Source organism: Camelus bactrianus, chromosome 14, assembly GCF_048773025.1.
Source record: "Camelus bactrianus isolate YW-2024 breed Bactrian camel chromosome 14, ASM4877302v1, whole genome shotgun sequence".
Taxonomy (NCBI): Eukaryota; Metazoa; Chordata; class Mammalia; order Artiodactyla; family Camelidae; genus Camelus; species Camelus bactrianus.
The window spans coordinates 60,860,759-60,879,318 of NC_133552.1; the positions used below are offsets into that span (position 1 = coordinate 60,860,759).

At 40.2% G+C, this 18,560-nt stretch overlaps 1 protein-coding gene and 1 pseudogene across 4 annotated transcripts in view; one reads left to right on the plus strand and one right to left on the minus strand.

The window, feature by feature from the left end:
- Window positions 1-932: 932 nt before the first annotated feature.
- LOC123618249 (5S ribosomal RNA) lies at window positions 933-1,051 on the plus strand (annotated as a pseudogene).
- A 2,634-nt stretch (window positions 1,052-3,685) lies between these two features.
- SLC15A1 (solute carrier family 15 member 1) overlaps window positions 3,686-18,560 on the minus strand; it is a 53,687-nt gene continuing 38,812 nt past the window's right edge. For all 4 annotated transcript variants that reach the window (XM_074378468.1, XM_045520155.2, XM_010959678.3 and 1 more), the window contains 7 exons: window positions 17,792-17,938; window positions 16,723-16,772; window positions 7,305-7,412; window positions 7,074-7,182; window positions 6,354-6,497; window positions 5,017-5,124; window positions 3,686-4,075 (listed from right to left, as the gene is read on the minus strand). In XM_074378468.1, the coding sequence (XP_074234569.1) occupies window positions 3,884-4,075; window positions 5,017-5,124; window positions 6,354-6,497; window positions 7,074-7,182; window positions 7,305-7,412; window positions 16,723-16,772; window positions 17,792-17,938 (858 nt within the window). In that variant the 3' untranslated portion in view covers window positions 3,686-3,883. The remainder of the gene's footprint in view (window positions 4,076-5,016; window positions 5,125-6,353; window positions 6,498-7,073; window positions 7,183-7,304; window positions 7,413-16,722; window positions 16,773-17,791; window positions 17,939-18,560) is intronic.

The following is an 18,560-nucleotide window of genomic DNA, read 5'->3' on the forward strand; positions in this document are numbered from 1 at the left end:
TCATCCCCGTGACCTGGGAGGAGCCACCGCCGGGACTCCCACGGGCCATGGAGGTGTGCAAAACTCAGAGCTGTGGGGGAGGGGGTCCCGTGTTTCCAGAATGTCACAAGGTCTTATAGGAGGCCCTGGCTCCCTCTAAGATGGTAACTGTGTTTTGGTTTTTCTGTTTAATCCTTTGAGAGCAGGATTTACCAGCATCTCCCCCTCATACTCGGCCTCTCTTGTCCACCTAGGCCAGCCCTGGTGTGTCTAACCCAGGTTTCAGGAGTACCATGTCTCTCTGAGGCCGTCCGGTGCCCCCTACGTCCTTGCCCCTATTACAGTGCCCCTGACATCACATGTTTGCACTTTACCATGTGAAAGGAGACAGGATAGCCTGGTGATTAAGAGACAGGTATTTCTCCCTGCTCAGACATGCTTGGGTTCAAATCCTGGCTCAGTTAACTGCTGGGTTTATGGCCTTGGGCAAGTTACTGAAGGTGGTTATTCCTCAGTTTTCTCATCTCTAAAATGGGGGTAATAAGACCTTCTTTACAAAACTAAATAAAATAAATCTCAGGATTGCACAAGCCATGGTTAAAAACAAACAAACAAACAGAAACCTTCTTTAGTACTGTTATAAGGATTACATTGAGTTAATCCATACTGTGCATTAAACCTTGGCAGTGAGAGGCAGGTCTGTGTAGTGACTGCTAGCCTGGCCTCTGGAGCCAGACTGTGGATGTGACCTTGGGCAGATTACCTGGTTTCTCTGTGCCTGTTTTCTCTTCTGCAGAATGGGACTAATAACAGTAATCGACATTATAGTGCTGGTGCAAGGACTACATGCTTGTAAACACACACAGTACAGTACTTCCCATGCTGTCTGCACGTATTCGGCATCCAATAAACGTTAACTACTGTTATTTGTCATAAAAAAAAAATGAAGCTGTGTCTACAGTGATACCATCCTGAACAGGCCTGATCTTATCTGATCTTGGAAGCTAAGCAGGGTCGGGCCTGGCTAGTACTTGGATGGGACACCACCTGGAAATACCAGGTGCTGTAGGCTTATCGTTGTTTTCAAAAAAAAAAAAAATGAAGCTGCAAAAAAAATTCCAGAATATGTAACAAAATCTATGGCTAAAATGGTCAATAAAAATCAAACTGGAACATACATTTGATAATTTTTATAAAATCGACCACAAAATAAGTATCTTAGTACCTGGAAAGAAAAAAAGAATAGTCACAAAATGAAAAAAAAATTATGGAGAAATGTGGAAATGAAACAAAAATAGGTGGAGAAGAATTCATATGTACATTGTAAGTACTTTTCAAAATATTCTGTCTTTTAGGTACAAGCAATGAAATCCGGCTATTTCCAATGACAGCATTTTCATTCCAGGTGCTCTCTCCAACCCCACGTAGAGTCACACTTTAACACTCAGCCAGTGTCCAAGCCAGTGTATTAGTTTGGTTAAATCCTAATCAGCCTGGAACTTAGAGAAAGTTGTAAAGCAGAAAAAAATGGGGGCCAAGGAGAGGGCGGGAGACCAGAGGTTGTGGATCTGGCCTCACGTATCCCCTCCGCCACTCCTGCCTCATGACACCTGCCATTTTCCAAACTCTTGCGTCTAGAACACCATGTTGGCACCCGTCAGTCTTGATTCTGTTTGGAAGAAATGGTCCAATAACACCTAGAGGGAGGATTACTCTGAAAAGCCATCCCTGAGGAGCAAAGTGCCCCGGGTCCCCCACACTCCCCTCTTATCTTTAAAGACCGGTGAAGATCAAACACATTGGCATGGTTCCCATCCAACTGCAAAGAGAACTCAGTGTTAATGTCAGAGTCGACTGAGGGATGGGCCTTCATTCAGTATTTGCAAGGCTGGTGTTTGACAGGCACCCTCAAACGAGGATTTTTTAAGACCTCAGGTGGTCTCGTGTTCTCTTTGTTCCACAGGAGAGGAAAATGAGATCTCAAAGGTGAAGAGATGCCCCATGTGACCCAGCGCTGTAAGAAGAGTTAGGACCAGAGCATCTCTTGAGGGTTTAGGATTAGTTTGCTTTGGATCATTGACAAGAGCAGGGTAATAAAACCGAGTGCCCATCACTGTGACTACTGGTCTCCCCCCATCAAAGGCATGTTATGTAAGCTGGAGGGCAGGGATGATCGGAGAGGCCAAGTCAGTAGTCCCTGATCACTAGTCTCACACGAGACTTTGTCAAGGAGGCTCAATTAAATCACTGTTGAATGTTCAGCCTCTTCCATCTCACTCCTTGTAGTCCAAGACATTACAAACAGTTATTTAACCCAGAGAGGCTGACCATGTTCTGGAGACTGAATGGAGAACGGGACACACGTGGAGAGTTTTCAGCCCAGGGAAGGTTGTTGGACAGTCATAATACACAGAGGGGTATGTGATGGGAGGGAGGGCAGAGGAGGGACACAGCCAATGGGGAGATGAGAAAACCCTTAGCGGAAGTGGCCTGGAACCTGGAGATGAAGAGGACATAGACAGGAGGGGTGCGTGGGGAACAAGGTGTGGGTAGGGACTAAGGGTCTCGGGACCTAATTGTTCTCTTGCCTTTGACCTGGAAGTGAGAACCCATTGCATTCCAGGAACTAGGAGAAACTTGATGCTGGTGGATCAGAGTGAGCAGAAAACAAGGAGACATAGCCAGAGAGGAAAGAGCCTCAGTGAAGGGATGAGGACTTGGCCTGAAGGGTAGAAAAGGTCCTAAACATGATTTGATCATCACATTTGCGTCTCTCACTCTGGACTTCAAGTCTCTGCTTTCTTCCGTTTCCATGGTACAATGACAAGCTTGTACACAGAGCATCTTAGAGATCCAGCCTCCTATTCCAGGAACCAGTTCCCACATTCAGAGCAGGGCACAAGTCCGTCTAAGAACCGTGGCTTGTTTTTATAGGAGTGCCAAAGTTGACTCGTTCTGGGTCTGCCACCTGGGACTGGTTATGTGATGAATACCTCTAGGATGACTTAGGCTGGAAGTGTTTACAGTATTTTGGAACAATTTGTATTCAAGTAAAAAAAAAACGCTCGTGAGTATTGAGAAAAGCACTTTGAGACAGTACAGAAAACAGGCACATGGGCAGCACCTAGGAACAGCAGTGTCGACAGGGACATCCCCGAGAAAACTGGGACCGGGAGAAGCAGACCTCGGTATCTCATGTTCCTGCAGTGTGTTGTATGTGGGCGTGGCTTTGTCCACGTTTTTATCAACTTCTGATGAAGCTCTACTGAGTGTGCACAGCTTTTATAGTCAGGAAACATGTCCAGGATTTCTCACCCTGCCCCCAAATACACAGACACTCTTAAGAACGAGAGTTTATTTCATACCACTGAAACTCCAAAAATCATTACTTGCCTTTACCTGAGTAGTTTTTTGAGTTCTACATAATTTAAAAAGAGGTAGGGACTGGAAAAACGAAACTGAAAACAAAAGGTAACTTTAGCAGTTAACACTCGCCAGGTGCTTTTTACCTTTCCAAAGTCCGATCCTTAACTTTCCGCCTTGGCTCCCGCCTCATTGAACGTCGTTTCCACAGGGTGTTAGAATGCAAGCAATAGAGAACTTGGCCACCATTTCAAAAATTTAAGTTAGTCCAAAATAACTTTGTGTGTTAAGAAAGAGTTAAATGCAGGGTACAGATTCGGTGTTGTGAAAGTGTGTGTGCGCACGCGTGCTTTAAATAAGACTTCTCTGAAAAAACAAAAGACTTCTTTTAGAGGTTTTGGTTCATTGCTGGCTGTTTCGAACACAGCTTTCCTGGCTTGGTTCACAGTCGTGAAGAGTACCCACCGGGGGGTCCTGCTACCAGGGGACAGAGGCCTGGCACGCTCTGGCCCCAGTCCATCCTCCACGTGCTCCCTGACAATCACATCTGTGTCTGTGAGAAGGAGTCCGACTTGGGATAGGGGTTGCTCTTTTCCAGGTACTTTTTCTTTTCGTCCTCATCAAACTGAGCTTCGATCTCAGCTGGATTGATGTACGTATAGAATCGCGCCATGATGGCAAATATGACGCAGACAACCAGAAGCAATGCCGCAAACAGAACGTACTCAGCCCACTTGGAAGGAATTGGAGTCGGAGCAAGAAAGAAAACCACAAACAGGACAGGTTATGGTAATGTATGGATCACGGGTATAGTTCCTGGCTACACCCAGATGCAAGCTGCTTGGAAATTAAGTTGTTAGGGAAAATTGGTAGGTTACTGCCACAGATACAGAATGGCCAGCTTTTCTTGGATGTCCAAGTGTAGTGATAACATTTTTCTTACAGCTCTCGAGTGCAGACCCCCAAGACTCTGGGAAGATGAGAGAGAATTTCTGAAACACCCAAGTCTTAAGGCACACAGCTGGCCCCTAGAAGGATGGGGACCAAGAGAACACCAAATAGTACTCTTGAGGGTAAAAGACTGTGCTGAAATATTCGAAGCTAAGCCCCCTGTGTTACCCTCTGGCAATACCACGAGGTCATGGCCGCACAGGGTTAGCACAGGCTCTGGTGTGACCTGGTGGGGGAGGTATGCATCTGATGGGGGAGAGGTAACTCCCTTGTGAGGTCGAGATGCTGAAGTCCTGAAGGAGAGAGTTTCAGTACCAGAGAAGCCCTCATTTTATTTTAACTGGAAAAATGACAGCCACCTTTAGAATGGCTTCAACTTTAGGTATTATGAAACTTTCTGGATAAACTTTCTGGTTTGGGGCCATGAAGCTGCATTCACCGAAGCCAGGAAAGACCTTTCCTTTGACAGTAAACCACACTAGGGTGTAAGTATGTTCACCCCATGTGGTGATGTCTGGCTATTTTCCAGCTGTGGAACGCCAAGTGGAAATAAGAAGAAACAGCACATGTGTGGCCATATGACTACTTGGTAACCACCCTATCCGGCTGATCAGGCAGGTTTTTTTAGCCATTAGCCAAGAGGACCATGAGTATATATAGATGGCTAGGGAGGGAGGGAGGGAGGGTCATCACCATGACCAGTATCAGAGAAGACAGAGGTACCTGTTCGCTGAACTGGCCTGCTCCTGCCACAATAAGCACAATGATGTTGCCAACAGCCACCGTCAACAGCCATCCTGCTTGAAGCACCGACTTCATGTTGGAAGGAGCCTGAGGAAACAAAGGATCCTGAGGTCAACCTCAGCTCAGAAGGACACGCCTCACTGGTTCATTTAATTAGGCCGTCTACCACCCGCCCCTCAAATGCACATGAATGGTCAGGTTGGTTTACATGTAAAAAGGCTCCTCTCCTGGATAGTAAGACATCTCGAATGCTCACGTTGTATGAACATACAAGAACCCCTTGCTTTTCATTCACCACATGCCTGCAAATTGTGAATTTGCAGTGAATCGGACAATCTGCAGATGAACTGATTCCATTTCTACAGAAGAGTTTTTCAGGCAAAGCCATCCAGCTCGACATTTTCTTCCCTCTAAATGGAGGCTGCTCTCTGTGCTGTAATCTTGCTCTTCTGGGAGCTTCCCAGCCACGTCACCAAAACCTCTCTCCAAACTCCTGTTACCTGCGCTGTAGTCCTCTCCTTAATTAGACTGTGAGGCCACTGCAGAAAGGGATTATCCAATCCTATTTCCAATGTTTACTGCAGGACTGGAAGGTACCAGGCCTGGAGGGGTCATGAACACTGTAACGACTGCAACTGTATTTTGATAAAATTGTTCAGAAACTAAGCTCTAAATCAGGTATCGGCAAAATCTGCCTCATTAGTCCAATAGACACAAAAGCAGTACTGGTTTTTTTTTAACCTTTAAAAGCTAGGCCTTGGGCGGGGTACAGCTCAGGGGTAGGGTGCATGGTTAGCAAGCACAAGGTCCTGGGTTTAATCCCGAGTACCTCCATTAATAGCAACAAAAATAAAGTAAAGTAAAATAAAATAAAATAAAAGCTAGGCCTTAATCAGTGTGTTTACTAGGAGCTACTTAAGAGAAGTCAACTGACTCTTAAAGATAATGAGGACACAGGTCTACACACGAGCACTGTTATGAATGGCGTTGTTTCAGAATGTGGGATCGACTGACCAGCATGACCCTGGCAATGGTCATTAACACAGGTTTTCCTGCTTAGGACTCCAAATCTCTAGTATATGACTGGGCGTTCAGACTATGCTATGTATACCCATGATGCTAAATTGAGTAATATTCTTATTCAATAAATAAGACTTGGTGACCTCCAAAACCTTGTTTGGTTGAATCCACCTTAATGCTTTCTAGATTTTTTTATACTGTAAATATATGGGTACTCCAGTTTTTAATTAAGTCCCAGCAGCATCTTTTGAAGGCAGGGTTGTAGGGAGAGGTGTGAGAAACAATAGGCAAGAAACCTGAGAATATGAGAACTCCAATCCCGTGACAGAGAAAACCACCTCGCCGCAGGTGAGGAGGAAATACTGCGGGATCTGCAGAGCCATGTTAATGGTGTTGGGTGCGATATCTTCAAATATCTTCACTTCGGGGCAGCCATCATTCTAAACCAATGAGGCAAAAGGGAGAAGAACTGAAAATCAAGATTGCTTCCAGAATAAAAATTGTTCACACAGGCAAACTGAATTTGGATTTCCAGGATTACACCATATGATCTATCCAGTAAGTACACATTTTAAATGTAAATATGCAACACTGCATTTTATACTTGGGATGGAATGGCCTTGGTGGGATTTGAAAATGTGTTCACTAGTGTTTTCCTCTTAAATAAGAGAGTAGATTGGAAGTCAGGTTTGTTGAAAACACTGCCAGCTCTTTGAACTAAGAGTTTCTGAAGTCCATGTTAACAGTCTACAAGGGAGTTACAGATACTGGTCAATGTGAACTTTTAGAGTAAGTCAGTCTATTTAATTTTATTCTAATGGCGAACTTAAGACTGATAAACTAAGGAATCAGTGGTGAGCTGAATTAATTCTAAACCCATTTAAAATACAGATCCTAAAAAAAAAAACACAGATCCTAATATTACTTCAGTTAAGTCATTACTATGTCGTGTTTGTGAGGACTTGTATCAATGAAGTTTGAGTAGAACTTCTGACTCAACACAATGAGTTACTAACCTTCCTTGCGATTACATAGGTATACGCACTACCGTATTCAAGGTAGGATGATTTGAAATCATTTTCACACTGTTGTGAAATCTCTGCTGAGTTTATTGTGAAGCTTTTTCTATGAAAAGAAAGAATAATATACATTAACATTCTTGGTATTAAAAGCTTCAATGTATTCCTTAAAGAAAAAGACTTGAAACCCTTGAACTTTGGAGCAAAGTGTCCAGTGTGGGTACTTACACGCCAGAAGGAAAAAACTGATATTCGCTGGCATTGTGACTGGCGACACTCACATAAACTTCCCCATTCATCGTGACGTTGAAGCTCTCATCAAAAGTATTTACAAATCTGAAATACAAAACCATCTGTCTTGTGACCTGTCTACGGGATAATTTGCTCTAGGTCGCAGTCCGCGCACCTGAAGTTGGACTCTGTGCCCTTCTGGAAGGAGGTTAAGATGTCTGTGGAGGATTCCTAGAGCGTGAAGGCAGAAAGGAGCCAACCCCAGGTTTGCCCTTGCTCACCTGCAAGGCGAACACATCTAAAAGGATGTATTTAACATAGTCAAGTGCCTGGAACAGTTCTAAGTATTTTGTAACTAGGAACTATTTTGATGATATTTGAGGATATCAAGCACGGATTGAAATAGGTGCTGGTCTCTTCCCCTTCAAGAAGGCGGCTGTGGCTTTGTGCTCCTTGTTTCAGAAGCTTGAGAGCCCAAGTGGTGAAGGATCCAGAGCACAAGTTGCTGAGGACCTAAAAGACCGCTTCCAACTGGGATTCTCTGGGGGGCCAGGGAAGCCCATATATTTCCTTCACCTTTAAAGAGGACCCTGAGGCAGGGAGGGGCTCCGAGGAGTGGAGAGGAAGAAATGGGCCAGCCCAGCAATCAGAGACAGTTTGGAGGAATTCCCCTCAGACGGTAGAGACCTGGGTCTGCAAGTCGTGGAATAAAGTGATCAGCACTAGAATATGGTGACGAATGGAACACTTAATAGGACTGGGTGCTAGGTCCCAAGACCACCAGCCTCTATAAAGTCCCCTGTGCCCAAGCTTCACATGCAACCAGTTGAGTTGCCTGTCTCCAAAGGACCATATAGGCAGTATCTGTGTGAACAGATGATTAGAGACCTCTTCCTGAAATGTTCCAGGCTGGAGAAGACTCTGACTCTCTGGGACTACCCCAGGAGGAGCAGGATGCTGCCCAAAGTGAGACCAGTGGATCTTTCCTACAGATAGTGAGTGAAAGCACACAGAAGACTGTCCATGTTAGAGAACGAGAAGTCAGCATGGTCTACACCTGAGTACCATAAAGAACAATTCAGCTTTTATATTCCTAAAATATATAGTGATGGAATAAAATTTATGTTATAAGGCAAGATAAGAAAATGTAAGCATAACACAGTCCCTGCCCTCACTTGAGCCCTCCCTAATGTGCACCTGCATTATACATTAACCAGACCTCCTCAAAGCTGGGAATGCTGGCTCCACTGTAAAGATCAATGGTTTTCTGTTGGTTTTTTTGTTTTTATTCCCCCTTCTTCTGACGCCAGCAATGTAACTCCTTGGAAGATAACATTCTTTCCTAATTCTGTAAGGGGTCATGATGACCTGCTGCTTGCTTTTTCCATTGAGATCTAGATTATATGTCTTTGGTGACATTTTTTATGTAAAATGTATGACATTTTTTATGTAAAAATGTCAGTGTGTCATTTTGATGTACAATCTTTTGTCTTGAAAATGCGTATGATTGTACCTCTGACTTCTAACAAGTGGAACAGTCCTTAGTTTTCTGAAAGACTGTGTCCTGGGTTATAATCCTTAGATCGGCTGGAATAAAACTCTCTATTTCTTCTTTAGATAGACTATTGATTTTTTTTTTTTTTTTTTTTTTTTGTCTACAGTGGCCAAGTTTCATCTACTTTGTAGCAGTATGTAATACCGGTCAAATTCCAGGGAGTGAGAGAATATTTCTGTGAATTAGTCTCAGGTCCTGACATCCTTGGGCATTTGACTTGGTGTCATTTGACAGGTGATTAATATAGAAAATTCAACCTGATGTAGGTCGACAGAAGTCTAAGAAAACTGATACTGCTCCAAACTGTAACTGCCACTTTTATCAAAGATGAAAATGAACAATTCAATAGACAGATAATGGAAATAGTATGAAATTAGGAAGTAGACCCTTGGGCCTGGGTCCTGGCTTTATATAGTATAAGCCATAAGACTGAATAAATCTTTCCCTAAAACGTGAGGACTACTGCCTGCCTCACATATGTCTCAGGGCTGGTACAAGACACCAATAAGAATGAAAATAATCTGGGGAAAAAAAAGCAACATCACACACATCAGATATGTTTCCATGTACACACAGAAAATAGTAAACAGCAAACTCATTCTGAGAGCTTTGAAGGGCAAAGAAAGCAGAGACTGAAGATCTGGCGTTTTCTCTAAGAGCTCTGATTGGGCATATCCTAGGGTTCCACGAAGGCTTCAGGTCAGCTCAGGCATTTTAGGAGCACTAGGATGTAAGCTATGAAGTGATCATGGGATGAGGTGTGGAGAGTGGGAACCAGCTGAGAAAATGACAAGATGGGACCAGTTCCTTAAAGAATAACCAAGGGACACTGATATTTGTTCCTTTTCAATTTAAAAAAAAAAAGCTTTATGAGATATAAGTCACATACTACAAAATTCATCCTTGTCTCATGTAAAGTGTACAATTCAGTGACTTCATTATACCCACAGGGTTGTAGAACCATCACAACAATCCAGTTCCCATCACTCCAAAAAGAAACTCCGTATCTGTGTCCATGTCCCCTCCCCCCGTCCTTGGCAACCACTAACCTGCTTTCTGTCTCTGTGGATCTACCTGCCACTTCATGTAAATGGAATCATCTTTGTGACTGGCTTCTTTCACTTAGCATAATGTTTTTCGGGTGCGTTCACCTTAGAGCATGTATCAGGGCTCCACTCCTTTTCATGGCTGAATAATTCCATTGTATGGACAGACCACACTTTGTTTACCAGTTGATGGGCATTTGGGTTGTTTCCCCATTTTATTTATTGTGAATAATGTTGCTATGAACATTTACCTACAAATTTTTGAGTGGACATATATTGTCATTTCTCTTGGGTGTATACCTAGGAACAAAAGTGCTGGGTCATATAGTAACTCTATGTTTAACATTTTGAGAAACAGTTTTTCAAAGTGGTTGCATCATTTTACATTTCCCCCAGCAGAGTATAAGGATTCCAATTTATCTGCCTCATCAACACTTGTTAGCATGTGTTTATTTACTTATTAGAGCCTAGTGAGTGTGAAGTGGTATCTCATCATGGTTTTGATTTGCATTTCCCTAATGAGTAATGATCTGGAGCATCTTTTCATGTGTTTTTTTGCCAATTGTATATTTTCTTTGGAGAAATGTCTATTTAAATACTTTGCCCATGTTAAAAAATAATTGGTTTGCCTTTTTATTATTGAGTTGTAATAATTCTTTATATATTTGGGATGTAAGTCTCTTATTAAATATATGATTTTCAAATATTTTCTCTCATTCTGTGGGTTGTCCTTCCACTTTCTGGATGGTATCATTTGTAGCACAAATGTTTTCAATTTTGGTGATGTCTAAGTTGCTATTTTTCTTCTTTTGTTGTTTGTGCTCTTGGTTTCCTAAAGAAACCACTGCCGAACCCAAAGGTCACAAAGATTCAGTCCTATTTTCCTTCTGCAAGTTGTATTGTTTATGATCCACGGAGTTAGTTTCTGTGTATGGCATCAGCTGGGAGAGTCCAACTTCAGTCTTTTGCATGTAGATTTCCAGTTGTCCCAGTACCATTTGTTGAAAACTTCACCATTTTTAAAATGAAGATATCTTTCTGAATCTAGTTATGGTCAGTTATGCTCCACCCACACTCCCACCTTAAAGCATATTTTTCAGTATGGCAGCTATGAAAACCAGGATTGAAATAAACTGAATTGACAACCAGGCTTTCTGCCCAGACTTCAAATCTTGACTTGAGATGTTTTTAGTAACCAATGAAGCATACAATCACATTATCTACCCTAATGATTTTTATACCACTAATGAATAAAAATATTTATAAAATATTGGGGTTTTTTTTTTTTTACTTTTCTCACCCTTTTTATATTTCTTTTTTTGTATTACTTATGATACACATATTAGTTTGGTACATTTGTTTACATATATATATAATTTATAAAGGATACTATATTCATACATTGTGGGTACATGCACAAAATATTTTTATTGAATCTGATAAAAGGTTTAAAGGTCTCTGCCTTCAAGAAACTTCCCACATGTGGACAAAGAAACATTTTTGAAAGTGGATTGTGACAGTGGAAAAGTGAAACTAACCTCAATTTCCTTGAATAGAGGAATGGATTTTTTAAAATTGTGGTATATCCATGCAATGGAACATTATACAATGGTTTAAGTGAATGGGTAAGGGACACATATATCAATATGACTGAATATTAAAATAACATTTTTAATGTAATATATTTTATAATACTATTTATAATATTATTGTAGAATGACATATACATAGGGTAATAACATAGTAAGCTTAAAAACATGCCAAGAACATATTGCTTATAGATACCTCTATATGTAGCAATACATAATGTTTAAAAAAATGCATGAGAAAGATGAGTACCACATTCTCAATCACTTTTTGACTGATGTATTGCCACTTCATTTAAAAGACTGATTTAAGGTAGTCTATTTAAGTCCTGTGGCTTCCTGATACCACATAATTAAGAGGATTCCATTTTGCTTATGCTTCTGGGGACCCTTCCTTTATTTCATACATTGCTCAGAAGTCTGACTTCCTGAAATTATTGAAGTTGTTCCAGTTATCAGTTTGTTTCTGATGCTAGTTTTTCATAACTTCCCCCAGCCTTTTTAAAAAAAAAATGTATAGTCTCTGGGCATCAGTGAAATAATAAAACCTTTGATTTATTAAAGATTTGCTATTGCTAATTAAAAGAAAAGGTTCTGGTTTATCTTTTACCACATGGGGACTGGTGGGGTAAAGTGTTGCTGACCTCTGTATCTGTCTTCTTTTCCAAGATCTCATCAAAGACAATTTAAAAGAAGGGTAGGGGAGGAAGAGGCAGCTTTAATGGCATCAGGACAAGAGAGGATACCACACTCTAAATTGTCCAATTCATATGGAGTCCTAACCCTACCAGGACCTCAGTATATGACTGTATGTGGAGACAGGGTCTTTAAAGAGGTAAAATGAGGTCATTTGGGTGGGCCTTAATACAACAGATCTGGGGTCTTTATACGAAGAGATGAGGGCCCAGGCACACACAGAGGGAAGGCCATGTGCAGGCACAGGGAGAAGCAGGCATCTACAAGTCAGGAGAGAGGCCTCAGAGGAAACCACCCTGCCGACACCCTGGCCACAGACTCCAGCCTCCAGAGCTGCAAAATCATTTTCCGTTTGTTTAAGCCTCCCTCCCAGTCTGTGGTGCTCTGTTATGGCAGCCCTGGCAGACTAATACAGAAGGGAACAAAGAAGACGAGGGAAGGAACTAAAAATTGAAAGGGCCTAGTGCTGGCAAGATGAATAAAATCATATCCAGATTTAGTTACGCTGCAGAGAAATGTGAGAACACCAAGGAGAAAGAAGATAACAAAAGCTTGGAGAAGAAAATTAAATCAACTAAAAAGACTGGCAGGCACTTTTTTTTTTTTTTTTTAGTCTACACAACTAGATACTAGATACCAAGAGAATCAATATCCAAGGTTCTGGGGGAAAACTGCATCCCACCTATGATCAAGCGCAAGAACAGAAAAAGGCATTTCCAAGCACGCAAGGGCCTGCCATCCACCTCACAGCTTCTCTTGGCAAGACAACTGAGCATAGCCTGCAGCAAAACCAGAAAGGTGTCCAAGAGAGATGCCGCGGAATCCAAGAAAGCAAGGCAGAAACCTGCGCATACAGTGACAATTCCATGAGGACCGCGGCACCACAGGATCACACAGCAAAGGCTCCAGTTAGATCAAAGAGCACGTGCAATGTTTCCAGAGAGAAGCGTATCCCTGGATCCACTCCCTGGCTTATGTTGGGGATAAAGGCTCATGTTTTTGTCAACAAGAGGCCAAGTAGATTATAGCAAAAAAAAAAAAAAAAAAATGCTTTGCAAGAAAGCTTTGGTTACGTTAAAGCAGCCAAGATGCAATACCACAGAACAATTCATGGAATGTCAATTAATCTTGACATTCAGAACACTTCCTTTTGGGGATACATTTCAAAGCTATAAAGTTACATTTCCTTCTCTTTCAGACTGATCACTTCTATTACATTGTGACTAATATTTATATAGTCAAATTGTAAATCCTGTTATTGATCTATTTTTTGGACTCCACCTAGCATATGGAATCCACAGGAAAATAAATATTATAAATATTAACGATGTGAAACATTGGCAGCAAAGAGGGATGAAAAGTCCATTAATTTCTTTACCATTTAAGTTAGTAGATGGCATCCTAATAATAAATTATTTCTCCATTAATTTGTGTTTTGGTGGTAACTAGTAAAACCTAAAATCAAAAATTCAGGTGTGGCCACACAGATATGGGAATTGGGAGTGAAGGTTCAGGCAAATAGGAGCCCTACTCCCATTTTTCCCCAATTTATTCTTATTAAAAAGTATATTTATGGTAAATTGGCTTTTTGGGGTATGGTTCTATGAGTTTTTTAAACACCTTTATTGTGGTAATATTCCTGTTCTGTATATTACACATATTTCAGATGTACAATTTGATGAATTTTCATAGATGTATACACCATCTATGAATTCTAACACATCTAGATTTATATAAACACTATCTCAGTCAGAATACAGATCAGTTCCATCGCCCCCAAACTCTCTCTCAGGCAGCCCTGTAGTTAAACCTTTTCTCCACTCCCACCATGACAATCACTAATCTGTTCTTCATTCTTACAGGTTTTTTTTTTTCCCCACTTTCAGAATGTCATGTAAATGAAATTGCATGGTACGTATGTAACTTTTGGAGATTGGCATCTTTAGTGGCATAATGCATTTGAATTTCTTTTATATTGCATGTATCAAGTTCGTTCCTTTTTTTCCTGAGTAATATTCCATTGGATGGATGTAATATAGTCTGATGTCTGTTTATCCATCGCCCACTGAAGGACAGTTGGGTGGCTTCCAATCATTGGTAATTATGAATAGAGCTTCTATAAACATTTGTGTATAGGTTTTTATGTGAACATAAGTTTGCATCTCTCTAAAACAAACACCTAGGAGTGAAATGGCTGGGTCATATGGTAAGTGTACATTTAACTTTATAAGAAACTGCCACTGTTTTTTAGAGTGGCTGGACCATTTTGCACTTCCACTACCAATGCATGGGAGGTCCAGATGCTCTGTATTCTCACCAGCACTTGGTATTATCACTTAAAAAAATTATTATAGCCATCCAATAGGGGTGTCATGAAAACTCACTGTGGTTTTATTTGATACTTCCTTAATAGCCAATGATGTTGAACATTTTTTCATGTGTTTATTTGTGTATCTTCTTCAGTGAAATCTCTGTTAAAATCTTTTGCTATATTTTTTAACTGGGTTATTTTCTTAGTACTGAGTTTTGAGAGTACTTTCTATATTCTAGATATAAGTTCTTTGTCAGATATGTGACTTATAAATATTTTCTCCCTGTTTGTACCTTATCTTTTCATTTTCTTAACAGTGAGATTTACAGAACAAACGTTTTTAGTTTTGAGAAAATCTTTATTTTTTTCTTTTGCGGATTGTCCTTTGGGTGTAATATCTAAGAACCCAAGTTACAAACATTTTCTGTGTTTCCCTATAAAAATGTAATAGTTTTACATTTTACATGTAGATCTATAATCAATTTTGAGTTAATCTTTCTATGTGACATATAAGAATTTTAATATAATTTTTATATAAGAATTTTGTATAAAATGTGAAGTTTCGGTCAGATTTGTTTTTTACATATGAGTGTCTAAATGTTTCAACACCATTTGTTGAAAAGACCATCCTTAGGGGAGAATATAGCTCAAGTGGTAGAGTGCATGCTTAGCATGCACAAGGTCCCAGTAACTCCTTCAAAAATAAATAAACCTAACTATCTTCTCCCCCCAAAATAAAAAAAAAATTAAAAGCAATACAATAAAAAATAAATAAAATATTTTAAAAAAAAAGAAAAGAAAAGGCCATCCTTAGTCCATTGATTGTCTTTGTACCTTTGTCAAAAATCAGTTGCCTGTACTTGTGTGGGTCTTTGGACCATTCCACTGACCAATTATGCTAAGTGAATTGTGCCAGACAGAGAAAGACTGTATGGTGTTACTAATATGCAGAATCTTAAAAAAAAATTGAATTCATAAAAACAGAGAGTAGAATGGTAGTTGCCAAGAAAGGAGGGGAATGGGGATGGGAGATGTTGGTCAAAGGTTACAAACTCTCAGTTATGAGTAAGTTCTAAGGATCAAAAGTACAGTATGGTGACTACAGTTAAACTGTATTGTATACTTTAAATTTGCTAAGAGATTGGATCTTAAGCATTCTCATCATAAAAAAAAGGTAACTGTGAGGTGATGAATATGTTAATTAACTTGACTGTGGTAAGTATTTCACAATATATACATATATCAAATCATCATGTTGTACATTGTAAATACATCCAGTTTTATTTGTCAATTATACCTCAATAAAACTGGAAAAAAATCTTAAACCAAAAATCCAATTCTATGATTGAGACTGGAATTGCACTAAACCTATAGACCAATTTGGGGAAGACTGACATCTTTGCTATATTAAGTCTTCTAATCAACAAACCCAATATATCTCTCCATGTATTTTGCATTGATTTCTTTCATCAGCCTTTTGTAATTTCAGCTGTCAATCCTATATATGTTGTATTAGATTCATAATTAGTATTACATCCCTTTTTGGAGCTATGGTAAAAGGCAGTTTTAAAATTTCAGTGTCCAATCATTTACTGCTGGTATGTAGAAATGTGTTTGTTTCATCATTGGCCTTCTATCCTGTAACCTTTCCAAACTCACCTATTGATTCTGTGAACTTTTTCTGTAGAGTCCTTGGGACTTGTGACACAATCATGCTATCTGTGAGGAGGGATAGTTTTATTTCTTCCTTTCCAATCTAAGTGCTTTTACTTCTTTTTCTTGCCTCCTGGCACTGGCATCTGAAGGATTTTGAAAAGGAGTGGCTTGGCAAGCCTGACCTAGTTTCCAGTCTTAGGAGGAGAGCCTTGAGACTTTTGCCATTAAGTACAATGATAGCTTGGGTTTTTTCAGATGTATTTTTTCAGAGTGAGGAAGTTCCCTTCAGTTCTTAGTTCGTTCAGAGTTGTTATCATGAATGGATGCTGAATTTTATCAAATACTTTTTCTGCATCAATTGATATGATGATGTGGATTTTCCTCTTTAGTTTATGAAGATGACAAATTTTATTTATTGATTAAAAAAAATATTGAACCAGCCTTACATTCTTGGGATTAAATCTCATACTCTCCTTTGATATCCCTGTTACAGTTGGATTTTACCACGGGTATGCATTACTTTCAGAAGCTGAAATTAACTGAAGTTTTAAGGAAATATACATACCTGATTCCATTTTCTCCTTTTACTGGCTTCTGGTTAAGGCCATCCTTTACCTGAGAAAGAAAACATGTGCAAATCTAACTCATGAGAATAAGTTCAGAGGAACATTTCAGCCTTTGAGAAGGAGAGTGATATTAGCATTTATCCTCAGAGCTAAGGGCATAATGATTACACTTGCAGGGCTCCACTCATCATCCCTGGCTTTTCTTGAAATTACCATGAGCTGCTACAATTTTGAATGTTTGCTTTTTAGTGGTTCCACAGAACACTGCCCTCCAAGAATTTAGGACAAGCCACTCAACAGCTCCCTAATTAAACATGTTACCCAAGAGTCTTAATTCCATATTGCAGTTTTGTGGAAGCCCAACTAAACTCACCCTACAGAATACTCATGACTCTTTCACTGCTTCTTTATAGGCTGAATGGCATCTCTAGATGCCTCAATTTTGTCATGAACTCATTTATACGTATTTTTATTGCTTTCACCTGTTATATTCACTTTATTTTTCTAGAGAGTGCTCTAACTTCCCAATTACTCAGTGCAAACTTTTAAAATAAATGCTATTAAATTTATATTTAGAATTTTATCTCAGAGAGGAGGGTATAGCTCAGTGGTAGAGAGTGTGCTTAGCACGCAGGAGGTCCTGGGTTCAATCCCCAGTACCGCCATTAAAACAAATAAATAAGTAAATAATCTAATTACCTCTTCCCCCCAAAAAAACCCTAAAGTAAATCAAGTAAAAAGTAGAGATGCATTAAAAAAAAACCTTTAACTCAAAAAGCCTCAGAAGGCAGATATGTATTCTGTGTGACTTGTGTACACACACACACACACACACACCATACCATGCCCAGAAGTTCTTTAAAAAATTTTTAAAATTACTTTTAACCATTCCCATCCACCAGTCAAACCTTTATTGGACGTCAAATGACTTACGTCCTTGAAGAAGGAAGAACTGAGGATTCTCTAATATAGTACTACGTGGGGGTAAAACAAAGTCACACCACTAAATAGCCGTATCTCCAATAATACAAATAGCCAAGAGTCAGCTGTAGATGTCCAGCTACTTACCACTCGGTGGTGATTAGGGGCCCACACTAGAAGGGTGTGGCGATGGCCCTGCTCAAAGCTATGAGTTACTGGAGTGACTAGTGATCCAGCAGAAGAAATGTTGATACTTGTCAGTTTATCTACATCGAAAGTCATGAAATCATTTGTCTATAATGGGGGAAAAGGAATCACAGTTAATACCACAGAGCCTTGTTCTGCACCATGTGACTGAACTCTGCCATGCACATTATTTGACATTCCCAGGTCACGTTCATAAACATCAAAAGATGCCTTGTGGGGAGCCGGCATTGGTCTGTCTCAGCCCCGACCCCACCCCACTTGTGTGGACTCCATCCTCAAGTTGTTTAGTGTTAACCACAAGAATTATGCCTTTCATCCAGCATTTTACTTTTATTTCATTTTATGAAGATAAATGCTGTGGAAATTATTTCTACCATTGGGCAAAGAACAGCATCGGGGAAAAGCAACAGCTTGGGTGAAAATCAACACTGGGAAGTCAACTCCCGCCCCAGGCATCAGGAGTCAAATGTGCTTTGTTCCTTCATGATTATTATTAGTTTGGCAAGATCTAAGGGCGTGGTTGTTAACGGTGGCTGAACAGGAAGGAGACCAGTTAAATCAGCATCGCTACGGTTGGGATGCAGGTGTCAGAACTGTCAAAGCTCTCCAGGTGATTCCAATGCAGACTTAAGGGCCAGATAATTCTTTGTGAAGGGAGACTATGTATCAGCTTCTCTGGCTTCTACACAGAAGATGCCAATAGCACACT